Raw genomic sequence first — 16,227 nt, 5'->3', positions numbered from 1 at the left:
TAATAATAATAATAATAATAAAAAACAGATATGCAAATTCAGGTATAAATTAAAATTATTCAAGTAATTACAAGGAAATGCATAAATCCTTCAGGCTTGTAAAAGCTGGAACCATGAAATGTTTACATGACAATTGTTTCCAATTAAACTGAAATAAGCATGTGACCTGTTTTGACCCGGCCCCTAAAAGAACTGGAATCAAGTATCAATAAGAACCAGAATCGATAAGGAGAACTAGAATCTGAGTTTTCATTTATTTATTGACTGACTACTTTAAATTTACCTTATTTTCCTCACTTATGGTAACGTTTCATCATTTCCTGTTTTTAATGAGTGCTGTTCTAATTTTATTTCTTCATTACATGCAATCATTTTATTGTGTGAGGCACTTTGTCTTACATATTGTTTTTTCTTTTTGATTAATTGATTTCACATTTTCAGTTAGTTTGGAATGAGGGAGAAAAAGTAGGTGGTCTGCATCAGCGGCTGCAGAAACAAAGAGAAGAAAACTACCTGCAAAGACAAAAAAAACTCCACCAAAGGTTTTTGAGAGCCCATATTCATTACTATTTTACAGGTGGCGCTGCACACATGCATGCAAAGTCAGTGTGCGGCAGTGAGTCCAGGGAAATGATGCATCTACTCTCTGAAGTATTGAAATTTCTTCGTCATTTTTGGCATTAAAATGTTCACATTTAAGGATGTTGAAGCTTAATGTCAGAGGATTTCAGGCCAAACATATAATTACAGACATAAAAAAAAAAAAAACCTGAGTCAAAACATAATCTGAACAAACCCTGACAGTCAGTGTCTGCATATGTGTGTGTGTTAGTTTTGCAACTAAAGCGATTTTTGTGGAGGACAGATTTAAGGCCCAGATGGTTTGGCATGGAGTGTGTTTGCTATAGGCCAACTGCTCACACACACACACACACACACACACACACACACACACACACACACACACACACACACACAGATGGGAGAGGGTGGGGGAGACAATCTGGTGAGAAAAAAATGAGAGAGGAAACAAAACCTCGAAAGATTGATAGAGAGATTCGGCGGTTTGATGAAGAGAACCAATCTATCAACTGTCTTGTTCTGTAGGATGAAAACCCCACAGTTTACAGACAGAAATAAAGTGTGTGTCCACAAATAGCTAATAGAGATAAAAGCTTCGGGCCATAACTACTTTCCAGACCAGTACCCACTCACAGCTACGTGGGACATCTCAGAAAGTCCACGGCGGTCTCTCTGCATTAAGAAAATCACAAATGATGCTGTCTTATACATTCAAATATTCATTACACCTCACAAAATTCAATGCATAGGGTTAGCAAGTGCTATTCTCAGAGCTGTGCACTAAAAATGAAATGATGATGACACTAAACATCCTCACTGATGTCAGCATTTAAAAGGCGTAATCCTCTGAGGAGGAGGAACCAATGTGTTCCATAAAGTCTATCATGTATGATTAGAGCTGCAACGATTAATCGATCAGCTGCAACTGTTACATTAATCATCAACTATTTTGATAATTGATTAAAGAGTTTAAGTAATTTTAAAGCAGAAAAAATAAAAATAATTTGATTCCAGTTTCTCAAACGTGAACATTTTCTTGTTTCTTTCCTCCTCTCTGACAGTAAACTGAATATCTTTGAGTTGTGGACAAAACAAGACTTTTGAGGACGTCATCTAGGGCTTTGGGAAACAGTCATTGACGTTTTCCACCAGTTTCTGACATTTTATAGACCAAAAAACAAACACTGCCCCAAAAATACTCACACTCCCTGCAGTCGTTAGTTGAAGACTAGACGAGACAAGTACCAAGGCTGTGAGTCCTCTGCAGCGGCTGTGGGTTCGACTCCCGCCTGCAGCCCTTTGCTGCAGATCATCCCCCCACTAAAGGCATAAAAGCCTCAAAATATTAAAAACAAATTATGAGTTTTACTTCAGTTGGTGTACACTGATCTAAGAACAGCAACACACTGATGAAAACGTTGATAAAATCTAGCCTGTTAGAGAATAAAAGTTTGAGAGAAAAAAATCCTTAGAAATTAGGGCAGACATAAATAGGAGGGAGAATGTGTATTTTTTGAGCAATGGGCTGTAAGACTAATGGGTTTTTGGCCCAATGGGACATTTTTTTTTTACTATTAAGTGGCAGTTGGAACCACTGCATGTCACCTTTGATTTACACATATTTCCCCACTGGAGAGTTTGTGTTCATTAGCTGCAAACAGCCGATGTGGTTGTGCCAAATGTATGTTTGTTGTGTGCGTGTGTCCCGTTATTTCCCTCCAGTCTCTCACTGTCTTGCACATTTTTGGCTCAAGTTGAAACGTCCAGAAAAAAAGACCACAAAATAACGAAAATGTGTTGATTCTCTGGAGATCATGAATAAACACAGTCGACTTTACAGCGTCCTGCTGAATATTATCCCAGATCAAGAAGAACAATCCAGACATAAATTCATGATGTCTTGTTTGCGCTGGTAAAGGTTGATCCCCTTTGGTTTGGATTTTTAAATTCTTGTGTAGGATGCTATAATACCTTTGTTTTCTTGCTCATGCTCGTTCAGCATTTTGCTTTGTTGTGCTGCATTTTTTTTTCTCAACAGCCTCCTCTTTAGCCCGCGCACAGCTAATGTGACAGCACACATTTCATCACAGGTCAGCTCAACGCCAGAGGGAACAAAATATTTATGAAAAAAAAATCTGCAAATCTGGTTTCCAGCTCAGCACACTTGCACACGTCAGCTACTTCTCCGGTTTATGTCCACCAAGTGGCCTTTGTGGGGCCCTGAAATATCCTGCAAATATAACAACCTTCATTAAATTAATTTTACACTTATCTTCGCATTAAGATACTTCTGGGAAACAAGCTGCAGGTTTTTCAAGCCATGGGAAATCAGTGTAAAGATAGTGAGATATAAGGGCTATAAAATTAAGGTATTTTATGAGAATTTTAACCCCCTTCAGACACACAAACCTTTGCATTATTCTGGTAGCAGTTTAACATGTTGGTATCATGTCTGAATAATAACCCCTTTATATAATATTATGGTCATCTTTAATCTTACAGTGGATTTCCAACATTAAATGCAGTCAGATTAACATAAAAACCACAGCAGGACAACATTAAACCTGCATATAAAGAGAAAGACATGTCCACCTTCAACAATCATTGATCATTTCGAAGCCACAACTCAGTAAACTACGAAACACTGTGAGAGAGACGCATTTTAAGTTGTTGAGGAGATCAATATCAATCATATCAGATCTGTCTATAAACAGAAGGGGTTACAAAAACTCTCTTATAACCACAATAGTCAGACCAGCATAACCTCTCTGTATTTTGAAATTATATTAATGCAAATGTTAATTAAATGAACATGAGGAATTATAGTACAGGTGAAAATCATTCATCAATAAATCAATAAAGTATTTCTGATTCAAATTCTACTTCAGTGACTTCTGTCTCTGTCCGTGGTGCTGAATCAGCAGAGGTTTCGCTCTTATGAGGATTTCCTTTTGCAGACAAATTTCCAACGTTGGAATAAAATAAGGCTGAATAATTCTGTAAAAATAAAAAATCTAACTGCGACTATTTTGACTGATTTTGCAGTGGATATTAGAGTAACCATAACTGTCACATCATTATTCTTATTTTGATTGAAAAACATGTTTGTGATTATGGTGTGTCTCTGCCCGCACCACCTGCGATTTGAAAATTGCAGAAAGCCATATTGCGATTTCAATCAAATTTTGCTTAATTGTGCAGCCCTGGAATAAAATCATAAGAGTATAACCTCAGCGGGTGTGTGAACACGTCACTCAAATCGTTAGATGTAGGCTGATCTAAAAACAGCAAAATAACAAGCTGATGGAAAAGCTGACAAAAAATATGAAAAAAAAAAAATCATGCTGCACCAGAATTGTTCGGACGTTTCACATTAATTAGAGTTCAAATTAATGCCGAACGTTTGCTGAATGAGTAAGCATCTGTTTACGAGTCGTAAGAGATCATTAACAATCTTGTAGAAGGAGAAGATGTTTATAACTGCTAAACTGAGCAAAATGTTTATGGAGTTTGGCAGATAGTGAGACAGGCAGCCACTAAACTCCAGAGTTTATTTTCAGGATAAGATGCTGAACTTTACCTTGACAGACAACTGACAGTTATAAACATCATCGTTGCTTGTTACTGTCAATTTATTATCTTGCACTCATCTTGTACTCCTGCAGAACTCCTGCAGCCTGCCTGAGCTTCCCTGTGTCTGGAAGGAGGGAGCAGCATAGACTGCATATTAAATAGGATTTCAACCTATGTAATATACAGTCTGTGGCCCCAACTCACTATTTGGATTGTAGTACTCATATTTGCATGCAGAACTGCCATATGAGATGTGTCCCAGTGACCCCACTGGTCTACAGAAAACTGTAATAATGCCTTGTAGCTGCAAATCCATTCAAGTGCTTGAACCCAGCAACCAGGGTTTTGCTCAAAACACCAGTGAGTGTTTCCATTAGATCATAAATAGTGTTTTATTTGTTTGAAGACTTCAGTGATGGAGGAAGAAGGAGCAAAACAAGGAGCAGAGAGACGAGAAGAAACAAATCCTGTTGAGAGAAAATCAAGGTTTTAGACAGAAAAAAGGAGGGATGAACAATGAGAGGAAGAATAGGAGAGAAAAAAATGGACTCAAATGAAGACCAGACTACACTAGAATAGAATAGAAAAGAATAGAATAGAGGAACCTCCTCCTCCTCCTTGTCAGTTTCCATGGCAACAAGCCCTGTTGGTGGGATAGTGGTGCAGAAGTCTCAGCAGGAGAGAGTTCAACAGAGGGAGTGTGTGAACATCTTTTGTGTGTGTGTGTGTGTGTGTGTGTGTGTGTGTGTGTGTGTGTGTGTGTTGACTTTAAAAACATATGGACATATATGGCAAATGTTACACAGATACACACATTATATTTCAATATTCAGCGGCTGTCGCCAAAAGCATCTGTGAGCGTTTCGGAAAGACTGAAAGTAAGAGGGATGGGTGGCAGAGAGGGATGATGGGAGATGAAGTCAGAGAGAAAATGGACAGATAGAGGGAAAAAAAAGGAGGAGAGATGGAGAGAGGAGTGATGACCAGATGTTCGTACCTTCTGGTATTGATCTTTGGAGGCCAAAGCTTCCTCTAGTTGCTGCTTTGTGTAGGTGTAGATGGCAGAGCGGTACGTCGTCCCAACATCGTTCCCCTGTCGCATCCCTAAACACACAAACACACACACACACACACACACACACACACACACACACACAAATTGCAATTATGAAGATTTCAGCTGACGTGAGGAGCCTTCGTCTTCGGTTCTTGGCAGAGAAAACATCACATCATCTGAAAACAACAGCTGACAGCATTTCCAAAAAAAAAAAAAAAACTTGTCTGTCTTGGCAGAACTGAACGCTGTTTTTGACTGCGAGCTGATCATTTCATCATGTATCCTTTCATCACTTCAATGTCAGCTCGTCAGCCTGTCAAGCGCAGCGTTCGGTTTGCTCAGAGGTTTGAGCCAGCCGAGCGGGGCGGCTCCGGAGACGACGACGTGTGTCTGTCCATCTGTCAATCTTCACACTTTGGTCAAAAGTTACAGACATTTATGATCCACAGAGTTTAAATCCCGGTGACTTTGGTCGCCTCTGGACTCAAGGTCAGAATTTAACATTTCAGTTCATGATGGAGCTGCAACTATGGATTATGTTCATTACCAATTAATCAATTAGATTTTGGTCAATAAAATGTCAGAAAATGGTTTTTAAAAAAGTCAAATGTCTTGTTTGACCCGCGACTCCAATATATTCAGTTTACTGCCATAGAGGACTGAATAAAGCAGAAAATATTATCATTAAAGAGGATTTTTTTTCCTTACAAAATGACCCAAAATCATTAAGTATTGAAATAGTTGGTGAATAATTTAATACTTGACATCTAACTAATTAACTGACTAATCGTTGCAGCTCTAATGACAGGATCATGCTAAACATAAGCATGCTAACATGTAACTTTACATATTTTAACCACTAGTGGTAAGAATAGCAACAGTTTGCATTTTTTATCCATGCAACAATTTTGCTTTCTGGTGAGAAATGAGTGTTGCAGCGTCACTGCTAAACTAAAATAAGCTAAGCTAAACTAAGCTCAATCTTTGTTTCTCTCTGAGGGGAATTGTGAAAAAGCTGCATGCAAATAAAACACATCAATAAAGGTGCAAATTTAAAAGTATCAATAAACAGAAATCCAAAATGTGGACACTCGTGTTCACACCTACAGCACAGCTCCTCCAGGTGGTTTCTAGATAACTGCAGAGTGCAGTGGATTTTTGAAAAGGGTTTTAGTTTTCCTCAACTTAAGATTTCTCCAGAGATACGCTGCAAGAAATGTAGATGAGTTAAGATATTTATGGTTTATCATAATACAGCGATAATTTGATGAAGCTGCCACTGTAACACCGTTCAACTGCCATCCAAATCATTACTGTTGGTGGTGCTGGAGAATAAAATTTCCTGATTAAAATTAAAGAAAAAGGAAAAAGGTTTCATCAAATTGAGTTTTTCTGTTTCCTTTCTTTTCTGGCGGTCGGTGTGTCTGCGGCGGAGGTTGTACCTTGAGTCGGGTCGTGGCTTTCCCAGAAGACTTTGAGCAGGTTGGCAAAGCTGATCTTCTCTGGACAGAAGACGACTCTCACCACCTCAGTGTGGCCCGTCATACCTGCAAAATGATTCACAATGATTAATCTGATCAGTCTGCTCAATCAATCATTAATGTGGCTTTCAGCACAAATGTTTGAGATTCCTCCAATTCAGCACTTATAATCATTTTTCTATGATAAAAATGTTTATTCTGGAATGTTTTCGTGAATAAAATCCTTATAAAATATTTATGTGGGTTGAATATCACAAGAAAGGAATTAATCAGGTTCTACTCACAGCAGGTTTACTCACTTCACTTAATATTTCTTATATCCCTATTATTTCCTTTGGTTTATACTGAGTCTGTTTTTATGTTTCTTCCTGTTAAATAATGTGTGTTTACTTATTCATTACTTATCATTTTCATTGATGGTCTTTCTATTTTGTCATCCACTTTGGTGCCTATAACACTGCTAATTTCCCCACTGTGGGACTAATAAAAGAATATCTTCAACATTTGATGTTCATAAGACTTCATAACGTCATAAAAACTGTCATTCCACCTCCTCAGGGGACGTCCATCAACGTATAACAAGCTGCTCAAAAGACGTCTTTTCAAAGGGAGGTGGACCTTGAGCTGAGACCATTCTTAACCATTTTTAGCATTGATATCTGGGTTCCTGAGAGTTTTTTGTGCTGATATATGTTTATATTGTACTATTACATATAAAAATATCAGTTTTTCACTGTGTTCTTTCAGCAGTGAGAGGACAACCATTTATTGAATACTGCCGTAAAAAACAAAGCCACTCAAAAGACGTCTTTCGTAAGGATTTACTCAGTCAGACCGCGTGGGCCGTGAGTCGAGACCATTCTGTCAACTGCTGTCTCCAAGGTCAAGATTAAACTGTTAAACTGTTTAAGCCGACACGGACAAGAAGTCTTCAAAGAATGATGGAAAGTTTGAACTGAAAGCTCTGGAACAAGTGAGCTTGTGGACTTTTGGTTGTAAGTGTTTTGCTTTTTTCCACGGTCAAAACTTACGTGTCAAACTTAAAATACTTGCAGATTTCAAAAGTTTTCTTAAACTTCAATCAAATTTACACGTAATTGTCCTTGAAACGCTCACATTAGTCCGGAGCTGATTCTAATGTTCAACCATAACAAATGATGACTCCTGTAGAGAGACAGATAGCAGCTGGTGTTGGTAATGAGTGTGACCCATTACGCTGCACCTCATCTTCCTCCCGTCTCTCATTCTACCTCCAATCCTCTCTCTCTCTCTCTCTCTCTCTCTCTCTCTCTCAGTCTTATTACTTTTTTAATATCAGGAGTTATGGATTTCTACGGTAGATATTGGCGAGCAGAGACAAAGCAGCGGTCGATATTAAATTAATGCCTCACCAGGCCAATCTCGCAGGAATGAATTCATCTTGGACACGATGAGAAATGAAGTGATGGTTGGAACCGGAGCAGAGCGTGAAGCTGCAGAGTTGTTGTCCACATAATGTACATGTAACTGTAAAATTATCTTCATCTTCATAATGTCTCGATTTCCAGTTACCAGTTATTGTTAAGAGCAGAGGTGCAAAATTAATATGACAAGAAAATTTTCATTCACACCTGATAGAGAACATAGAGCCTTCAGTCTTGACCAGTAAAACTTCTCTTTTAAGCTCCAATTTTAGCACTTTTATCTGGGTTCTTGACTGTTTTCTAGAGCTTATATCTGGGTTCTTAACCATTTATAGCACTAATATACGGGTTCCTAACTGTTTTTAGCACTTGTATCAGTGTGCTTAATCCTTTTTAGCACTTATATCTGGGTTCTTGACCACTTTTACCATTGATAGTTGTGTTTTTAATCATTTCTAGCTTTTATTACAGGTTATTAAAGTTGATATCTGGGTACTTAACCTCAAGAAATGGAATAAAAGCGCTGCTGGTTCTTTCTCTTTGAATACTTCAGGTGCATTGTACTTTTTCCATCTTGTGAAGGGCTCATTGCAAAGGTGGAATATGGCCTCAATCAAAAATGCAAAATAAAAGATGCCTTCAAAAATGTTCCGAGGCACACCTGTAGTTTTTTTGCAAAATGAAATGCTTGTAATTTAAATGGTAATATGTATTAAAAATGACAAGGGAATTCATCAGCGTCAGCCTTTCAGATGTTAAATGTTGCCATAACCAGCAATAATAATAAAAACCTTTTCTAAATAAAATGCAGTCAAACTGATCATCAAGTAAAGGAACAAACAAATTTAAGCAACTATTCAAACTTTTAGAACGTGACAGTTTTCGACACTTGGACAAACTTTGGTCGGCACTAAAAAGACACTAATGCTAGCAGTTAAGTATTTTGGCTTTAGATATTATTAAATCACAACCTTCATTTTTCCTTTAACTACCAAACTAAACTCTCTGCAGACTTCTGATGCTGATTACAAACTCTGTCAGTCCTGTCAAATAACAACCGTCCATCCCTACAATATGAATTATTTGTTATGGATTTATGGATTTATTTGAGTGGCTAAAGGATTGTTTTGCATTGTATTTATACCACATTATTGTGTGTGTTCTTGTAATATTTTCTTTGTGACATTTCCTTTATATGTAGTTGAACGTGACAATAAAAATAAAGATACAATCCTCTGACTGTAGAGGAAGACTTGAAAACAAATATTGATAAAAAAGAGAGAGAAAAGAATTGAAAAGGTGAAGAATAATGAAAAGTGTGGGGGTGTTTTTAAATCCAGTAACACAACCTGTTTTTTACAAAAAGCAAAGAAACAAACATTCAAATTTAATCAACAGTCTGAACCTACGCTGATCTGACTGCAAATATTTAACCAACAAAGAATATTCAGATCAATCTTCTGTGTTTTTCGTCTCTCCTGAAGATGGAAAGCTGTGAGAAGCTCTTTATTTAGCCAAGTGTCATCCATCAGTGCTCTGCCAAGATAATTAAAAAAAAAACACAAACCCAGCAGTTCAAACCAGGTTCAAATCTGTTTTTTGTTAAAACATGTTTGTCTTAGAAACTGTGAGAGCAGAGAAGAAGATCTTCTCTTCATCAGCGGGCTCATTTAGGATGAAGTCTAACCCGTATGAACAGATAAAGTAATATAGGAAGGCAGGAATATGATGCAAAACAAATATGTAATAAAACAATTCACATTTACAAAATATTCAGCATGCATGTCTTACAAATAAAATGAGTGCAGCTGATGTAAAATGAAGATCTACATCACAATTAAAGATAAAGGTACCACATGTGCAGACAATCAGAGGGCTGTTGGAGAATTTGATGTGTACATAACATACAAATTGACCTGTGACCAGTTTCTACTCTGCTCACGAGACTCCATAACAGATAAATCACATGCTCACCCTGTGTTCTCAAGCATTTCAAATGTATTTATGTGTTATTTTACCCAGATTTATCAAATCAGCATGCAAGAAAACTGGGCCACTGGATGCTTCAGGAGGAAACGTGAACATGAACGTATTTTTATTATCAAAATATTGTCAGTTAATCAGTGCATTATTTAGCCTATAAATTAGTTTATAAATGCTGATGTTCTGTACTGACACTCATCTGTGGGAGATTCTGCAACACTGTTTTCCTGTGAAACCCTCCACAACTTTGTGGACTAAAAACTTAACCTGACCTTCAATCAACATGACAGTGAGAAGATAATGACTGAATTTTCATTTTTGGGTGAACTACCCCTTTAAAATGATGTGTGGTCAGGCGCAGTGCTATCTTGAGGCAGCAGAAAGCGATTTCCAGCAAAAACCTTGCTATTTAAACGGTTTTAAATTATTATATACACAGAAATGTGCAGCAACGTTCATCCTCAGTTAAATATGTGTGTATTTGCTTATATGCAGTCAAATGGAGCTGTTTGTGAGACAGGGGACTGGGAGACAACAGAGACAGAGGGTAAACTGGATACAGACCACCTACTTGTCCCTCAGCAAAGACAAAAGCTGTAAATGTCACTTATCCCACCAGGCTGTAGCTGCCGTTTCATAGCACATATGCAGCACTTCATCTGCTATGCATCATCCACGGCAGCAAAAATCCATTAATTAGAACGGTGGTGGATTGCATGTATTTACACCAGATGCAAATGCAGCATGTTGCAGCTGCAGCAGGCTTGTAGCATCAGTAAAATATAGAGTTCTATTTTTGCTGCAGGCTGCAAGTTTGCTGCAGCACGAAAAATAGTGTTATACACATAAAATTTAATTTAAAAATGTGCCCAAAAAACATGTTTTCTTACATCTGGAGAAGCAGATTTGTAGGCCAGGACATCTCTGCAGCACTACAGAATGGACGTTTCTAACACATTTTTCCTCTATCAAAAAAATTGCAGCCTCTGCGATTTTGATACTGCATTTGGAAACACTGAGATTGTTCAATAATCGTTTGACTAACTGTACTGCCCTACAGCAAACCTGCTAAACCTCAACATTTTAGCATGTTAGCATGCTGATGATAGCATTTAGCAAACAGCACTGCTGTGCCTTAGAAGAGCTTCACGAGGCAGCTAGCTCGCTGTTCTTGTTACAACACCTTTGGTCTCCTGCTTTTCTGATTCTTTATCATTATCACTGAATTTGTTGAGTTTTATCAAACAGCATTTTCACAGTTTGATAACTTCAAACTTTAGAAATGTGTTCTCTCACTGTACAGCTGTGCAGCGACATGCACAGTGAGGACAGAAAATATCAGCTGATCTCTTCAGACTGTTTGACACTTATTTATTTATGTTAAGTTTCCAGAAGAACAAAACCGAGTTAGACAGAGACAGAGACAGAGACAGAGACAGAGACAGAGACAGAGACAGGTGGTGATGCAGGTCTAATGATGGATTCACTCCGTACTGGCTGGCTGGAGGAATCACTGGGAGGTCTGGACACGCATCACACAGAAATACACACACAGACACACACACACACACACACACACACACACACACACACACACACACACACACACACACACACACACACACACAAAAACACACAAACACAGTCTGCTCAGAGTGGTCAGGCATCAATAGCAGCCTTATCCATGCCCCAGTATAATAGGGCCTGAGGGAAATTATTCACTCTTCTGTTTATGTGTGTCTTGTTTTCCACAATCTATTGACTCTCGGTAGAGTAGTGTGTGTGTGTGTGTGTGTGTGTGTGTGTGTGTGTGTGTGTGTGTGTGTGTGTGTGTGTACCTGTGCAGACTTCCTTGTAGGTGGGGTTGGATGTGTACCCTCCTGAGTAGCCCACTTGGGTGGAATAAACCCCATTTTGTCTCCACATCTTCCTCTCCGCTCCCCAGAAACAGCCCATTCCTTCAAAAAAAAAAAAAAAAAAAAAAAGACATCAGGACTACGATAAACAACAGACAACAAACAGCCTTCAACATCCCAAGACAACAACACAGCAACTATTAGTTCATTAATCACTTAAACAGCTATTCAGGCAAAAATGGCAAAACAGTCCAGCCTCTAAAATATGAGGTTTTACCCCCTTTTCTTTGTAATATATGACAGCAAACTGAATATTTTGATGTTGCAGACTGTTTGTCAGGTAAGGACCCCGAAGTGAAGTACTGTATTGCTACCGATATCACTTTAAGGGCACTGTTTTTTTACACTCATGAATATTAATAAACTAAATAATTATTAAACAAATTGAGAAAGTAACCTGAAGATCAATAAATGATAAAAATAACTGTTAGTCCTACTTATATTTAGATATGATCGGGTTTGAAGGTTGAGTATCTACATGGAGGCCAGTGATGAGAAGAGATGCACCGTGACTCGGATTCAGTCTTGAAACGAGATGAGATGTTAGATTTATGGCTTGTTTGCGCCACACACTTTCTGCAGCTCAGCACCGGCTGCGTTTCTGCTGCGAGGTGCTGCTGAAAGCTCTACCTGTCTACACAGAGTTTGCAGAAGAGTCTGGAAGAGAAGAAAGGAGCTGTTTCTGAAGGCAATCAGTGATTTCCCCCCTCGTTCAGAGAGGAGGGAGGGAGCGAGGGATGGATAGAGGGGGAAGAGAAGAGAGAGAAAAGAAAAAACACTGCCCTGCACCTGCTTTTTTTTAGATTTGTGACATATTGCACATATATAAACAATGAAGCTGTACTGCAGGTGTCCTGTTGCTGATATATTATCAATATGACAGTTAACAGATAATTTTTAATGTGTATTTTTGCCAAAAACCGCAGCGTCATGCAGAAAATATAGCCTCCGAATCTCTGGATGAAGCGTGGCTGCAGCCGTGTCTGATGGGTGAACGAGCCACCGCCGGCTGCGTGGACGCTCTGACCTGTTCGTATGGACGCAGAGATGAAAACCAACAGGTAACACCACGCACACACACTGCTAAAACTAGCATGACAGTTGCTAATATAAACTAACTACCACTTTGCAATAGTTTAAGTATCCCAACCAAGTGTTTTCTAGTAGGGCTGCGTTTAAAAAAAATCAATCAAGTTAATTAATAGATTTGAATATCCAATATCAATTCATAAAATCCCAAAACCTATCTTTTAATATATGTCTGTGTGGTGCAGCCTGCAGTTTTAACCCCGTTAGTCTCGAGTGATCATTTTAAAGTAACTGCTTTGGGGTCAATTCTTAATGTAATCATGAATATTTTTAATAAAGTACCAGGTTAGAGGTCAACCTTTGTAATATTTACTGCATTATGTCTCTGAGAATCTCTTTCATGTCCAAGGAAAACTGGTATTGCAGATACCAGATGATCTGTGGTTGTTTGTTTTATTGTTTGTCTCTTTGTGTGTTGTTATAGATGGTTCTTTTTCCTGTTCTGGTTTATTTTATAGACAAACTTAAAGATTTTATACTGCATCATGTCATTTTTTACAATTTCGTGGACTATCAGTGTCCATCAGGGGACATCGGACACTGCTTATGTAGCTGTCAATATTTTTCAGTACTTTCTCCTTAAAAACAAACTAATAAACAGAAACAACAGCCACTTGTTGGTGTCAACATCCTGTGAAGTGAAACATTTACACACTGAGATGTTTCAGCACCACGGAGAGCTCCAGGCAGCAGCTGAGGTAAAAAAGAGCTTAGCGGTGGCTAATTGGTTTGAACAACAACATATGGATTTAATGAAACTGCTTTAATTGTCACATCATATATTAAGCACCAAGAGAATTGCTGCATATTAACAGCAGCGGCTGTTAATTTGATGTGGGAATAAACATAAAGAGTTTTTAAATGTACAATACACACGAGGAAAAACAAGTCAACATTTATTCACCTGGAAATCAAACATGTCCACAAGCACTGAGGAACATTTTAGAACGTTCTCTGACAAAAAAAACAAAAAAAAAAAAAACGCTCCAGCAGCAGACTAAAAACCAACAAACAAAATATTATATTGTATTATATGAGCATATATGATTATTATATGTATGAAATGTATATATCACGAGATCAACATTTTTCAACATTTTCTGACAGTTTATAGACCAACCAACTAATCAATATATCAACAAAAGAATCGACAGATTAATCGACAATGAAAATAAATGTTAGTTGCAGCTCTAGTTATATTTATAAGAATAAAAAACTGTGAAATAAATTTTCATTTGCTGGTATGTTTTCTGACCAGAACATCAAGATTTTACTAATTACCTGTTAAAACATGTAGCCAGTAATGTAATCCAAGTATCACAATATTAAAGTAATGTAACTTGGTTAATTTCTATTACGTTTGGATTACATCAATATAAAATATGATGAAATTATTTAACCTAATATAGTGTTCTTCAGGCTGAAACCTCCTCAGTGTATTCTACTCAAAGCCTTGGAATATACGAAATGTTCTCCAAAGAGTCTTGATTAACCGGTCGATTACTTCCTCAAGTATTTCATTAGTTGTTTGGGTCCTGAAATGTCAGAAAATGGTAAAAAAAAATGTTGATCAAAGTCCAAGATGACGTCCTCAAATGTCTCGTTTTGTCCAAAACTCATAAATATTCAGTTTACTGTTAGAAAAGAGTAAAGAAACCAGAAAAGATTCACATTTAAGAAGCTGAAATCAGAGAAAATAACTCAAAACAGTTAATCAATTATCAAAATAGATGCAGCTTAATTAAATTGTCGATTAATAACAGATTAATTGTTGCAGCTCTGAGTGTTTTATATTTGTTGTTAATATTATTAATTTGTTCCAGATGTTCCTTCCTTTGTTGTGCATAATTTATTTATTGATTGATTTAAAGACAAAAAATTGTGAAATTTCCATCCAGTGAAGTATTTTCCAACAGAGGACATGATTGAAATTGTAATCCTACTCATAATTTTATCTGTAACTATAATGGAACGCAGTCATCCTTTTTTGGGGGGGAATCCAGATTATGTAATCCCATTACATGTAATCTGTTACTCCCCACACCTGCAGAGGACACTCACCAAACATGACCATCTCTGTCCCCTCTGGGAAAGGTGGAACAGTCCTGTTGCCGTTCACATCATGTTTGGCTGCATGAGACACAGAGACACAGAGAGACAGAGACAGAATGAGGTTATGAACATTAAAATAACAACAAAGATCAAACATGAGGCGACACGAACACGACAAATATTTAACACGCGAGCGTCTTTTTAATTAAACTGCAGGAGGCTGAAACGGTTTCCAAACAGCTCAACATATGTATGATGATATATTTTAAATTTTCATAAGACTCCACCGCCAAAAAAACAAAAATGAAAGTGCTGAATTCCACTGAGACACACACACACACACACACACACACACACACACACACACACACACACACACACACACAGTGACCCACTTTAACAGTGGCGAGCAGCTCTGCTTAATTTCATACGAGCTGCATTCACTCCAATCAACACAGAGCCAGAGGTGCATGAGGACCCATTTGAGGCCACCCAGCCACCTGGCTGAGCTGCAGGCTGTGTGTGTGTGTGTGTGTGTGTGTGTGTGTGTGTGTGTGCAGATGGTTTGCTGTACAATGCTGTGGGGGAGGAAGATGGATTAAAATAAATGGGATGGGGTAGAATGAGAATGAACCCAACATCTGGATCCCCCCCCCACCTCCTCCTTATGCCATCAAACACATGCACGCACAAACGCACACACACACACACACACACACACACACACACACACACACACTTCATGCATGGAAGCATAATTGTTGTGTGGGGCAGCATGCCTATAGACAAAAGCAGCCAGATGGATGCTGCCAACCAATCAGCAGCCCTCTGCATGCACACACACACATACACACACACACACACACACACACACACACACACACATATCAGAGCATGATTTGTGAGGAAGATTTCATCTTCATCATCTACATGCTGCATTATCAATTCACTTCATCATGTGAATGTGTGCGAGTCGTCCTTGTTTGTCTGATTACTGAAGCGGCCTTTCATCCAGCTGACAGTCAGAAAGTGTCTGAAGGTTTCTGTCACTCTCTCATCATCTTCCTCACTGTTCTTCTGAGGGATGAAGG

General features: G+C 38.2%; 1 protein-coding gene across 2 annotated transcripts in view; it reads right to left on the bottom strand.

Moving 5' to 3' along the window:
• The window catches only part of msraa (methionine sulfoxide reductase Aa), a 44,982-nt gene that overhangs the window by 8,131 nt on the left and 20,624 nt on the right, over nt 1–16,227 (bottom strand). The window contains exons 2-5 of one of the 2 annotated variants that reach the window (XM_084737503.1): nt 15,146–15,214; nt 11,918–12,037; nt 6,655–6,759; nt 5,153–5,259 (exon numbers count right to left, since the gene is read on the bottom strand). In XM_084737503.1, the coding sequence (XP_084593629.1) occupies nt 5,153–5,259; nt 6,655–6,759; nt 11,918–12,037; nt 15,146–15,214 (401 nt within the window). The remainder of the gene's footprint in view (nt 1–5,152; nt 5,260–6,654; nt 6,760–11,917; nt 12,038–15,145; nt 15,215–16,227) is intronic. The other variant, XM_084737504.1, reaches the window with a different exon arrangement.

Source organism: Lutjanus erythropterus, chromosome 15 (genome assembly GCF_056507025.1).
Source record: "Lutjanus erythropterus isolate fLutEry1 chromosome 15, fLutEry1.hap2, whole genome shotgun sequence".
NCBI lineage: Eukaryota > Metazoa > Chordata > Actinopteri > Lutjaniformes > Lutjanidae > Lutjanus > Lutjanus erythropterus.
The sequence above is the reverse complement of the archived record's forward strand: the minus strand, read 5'-3'. Positions and strand labels throughout refer to the sequence as shown.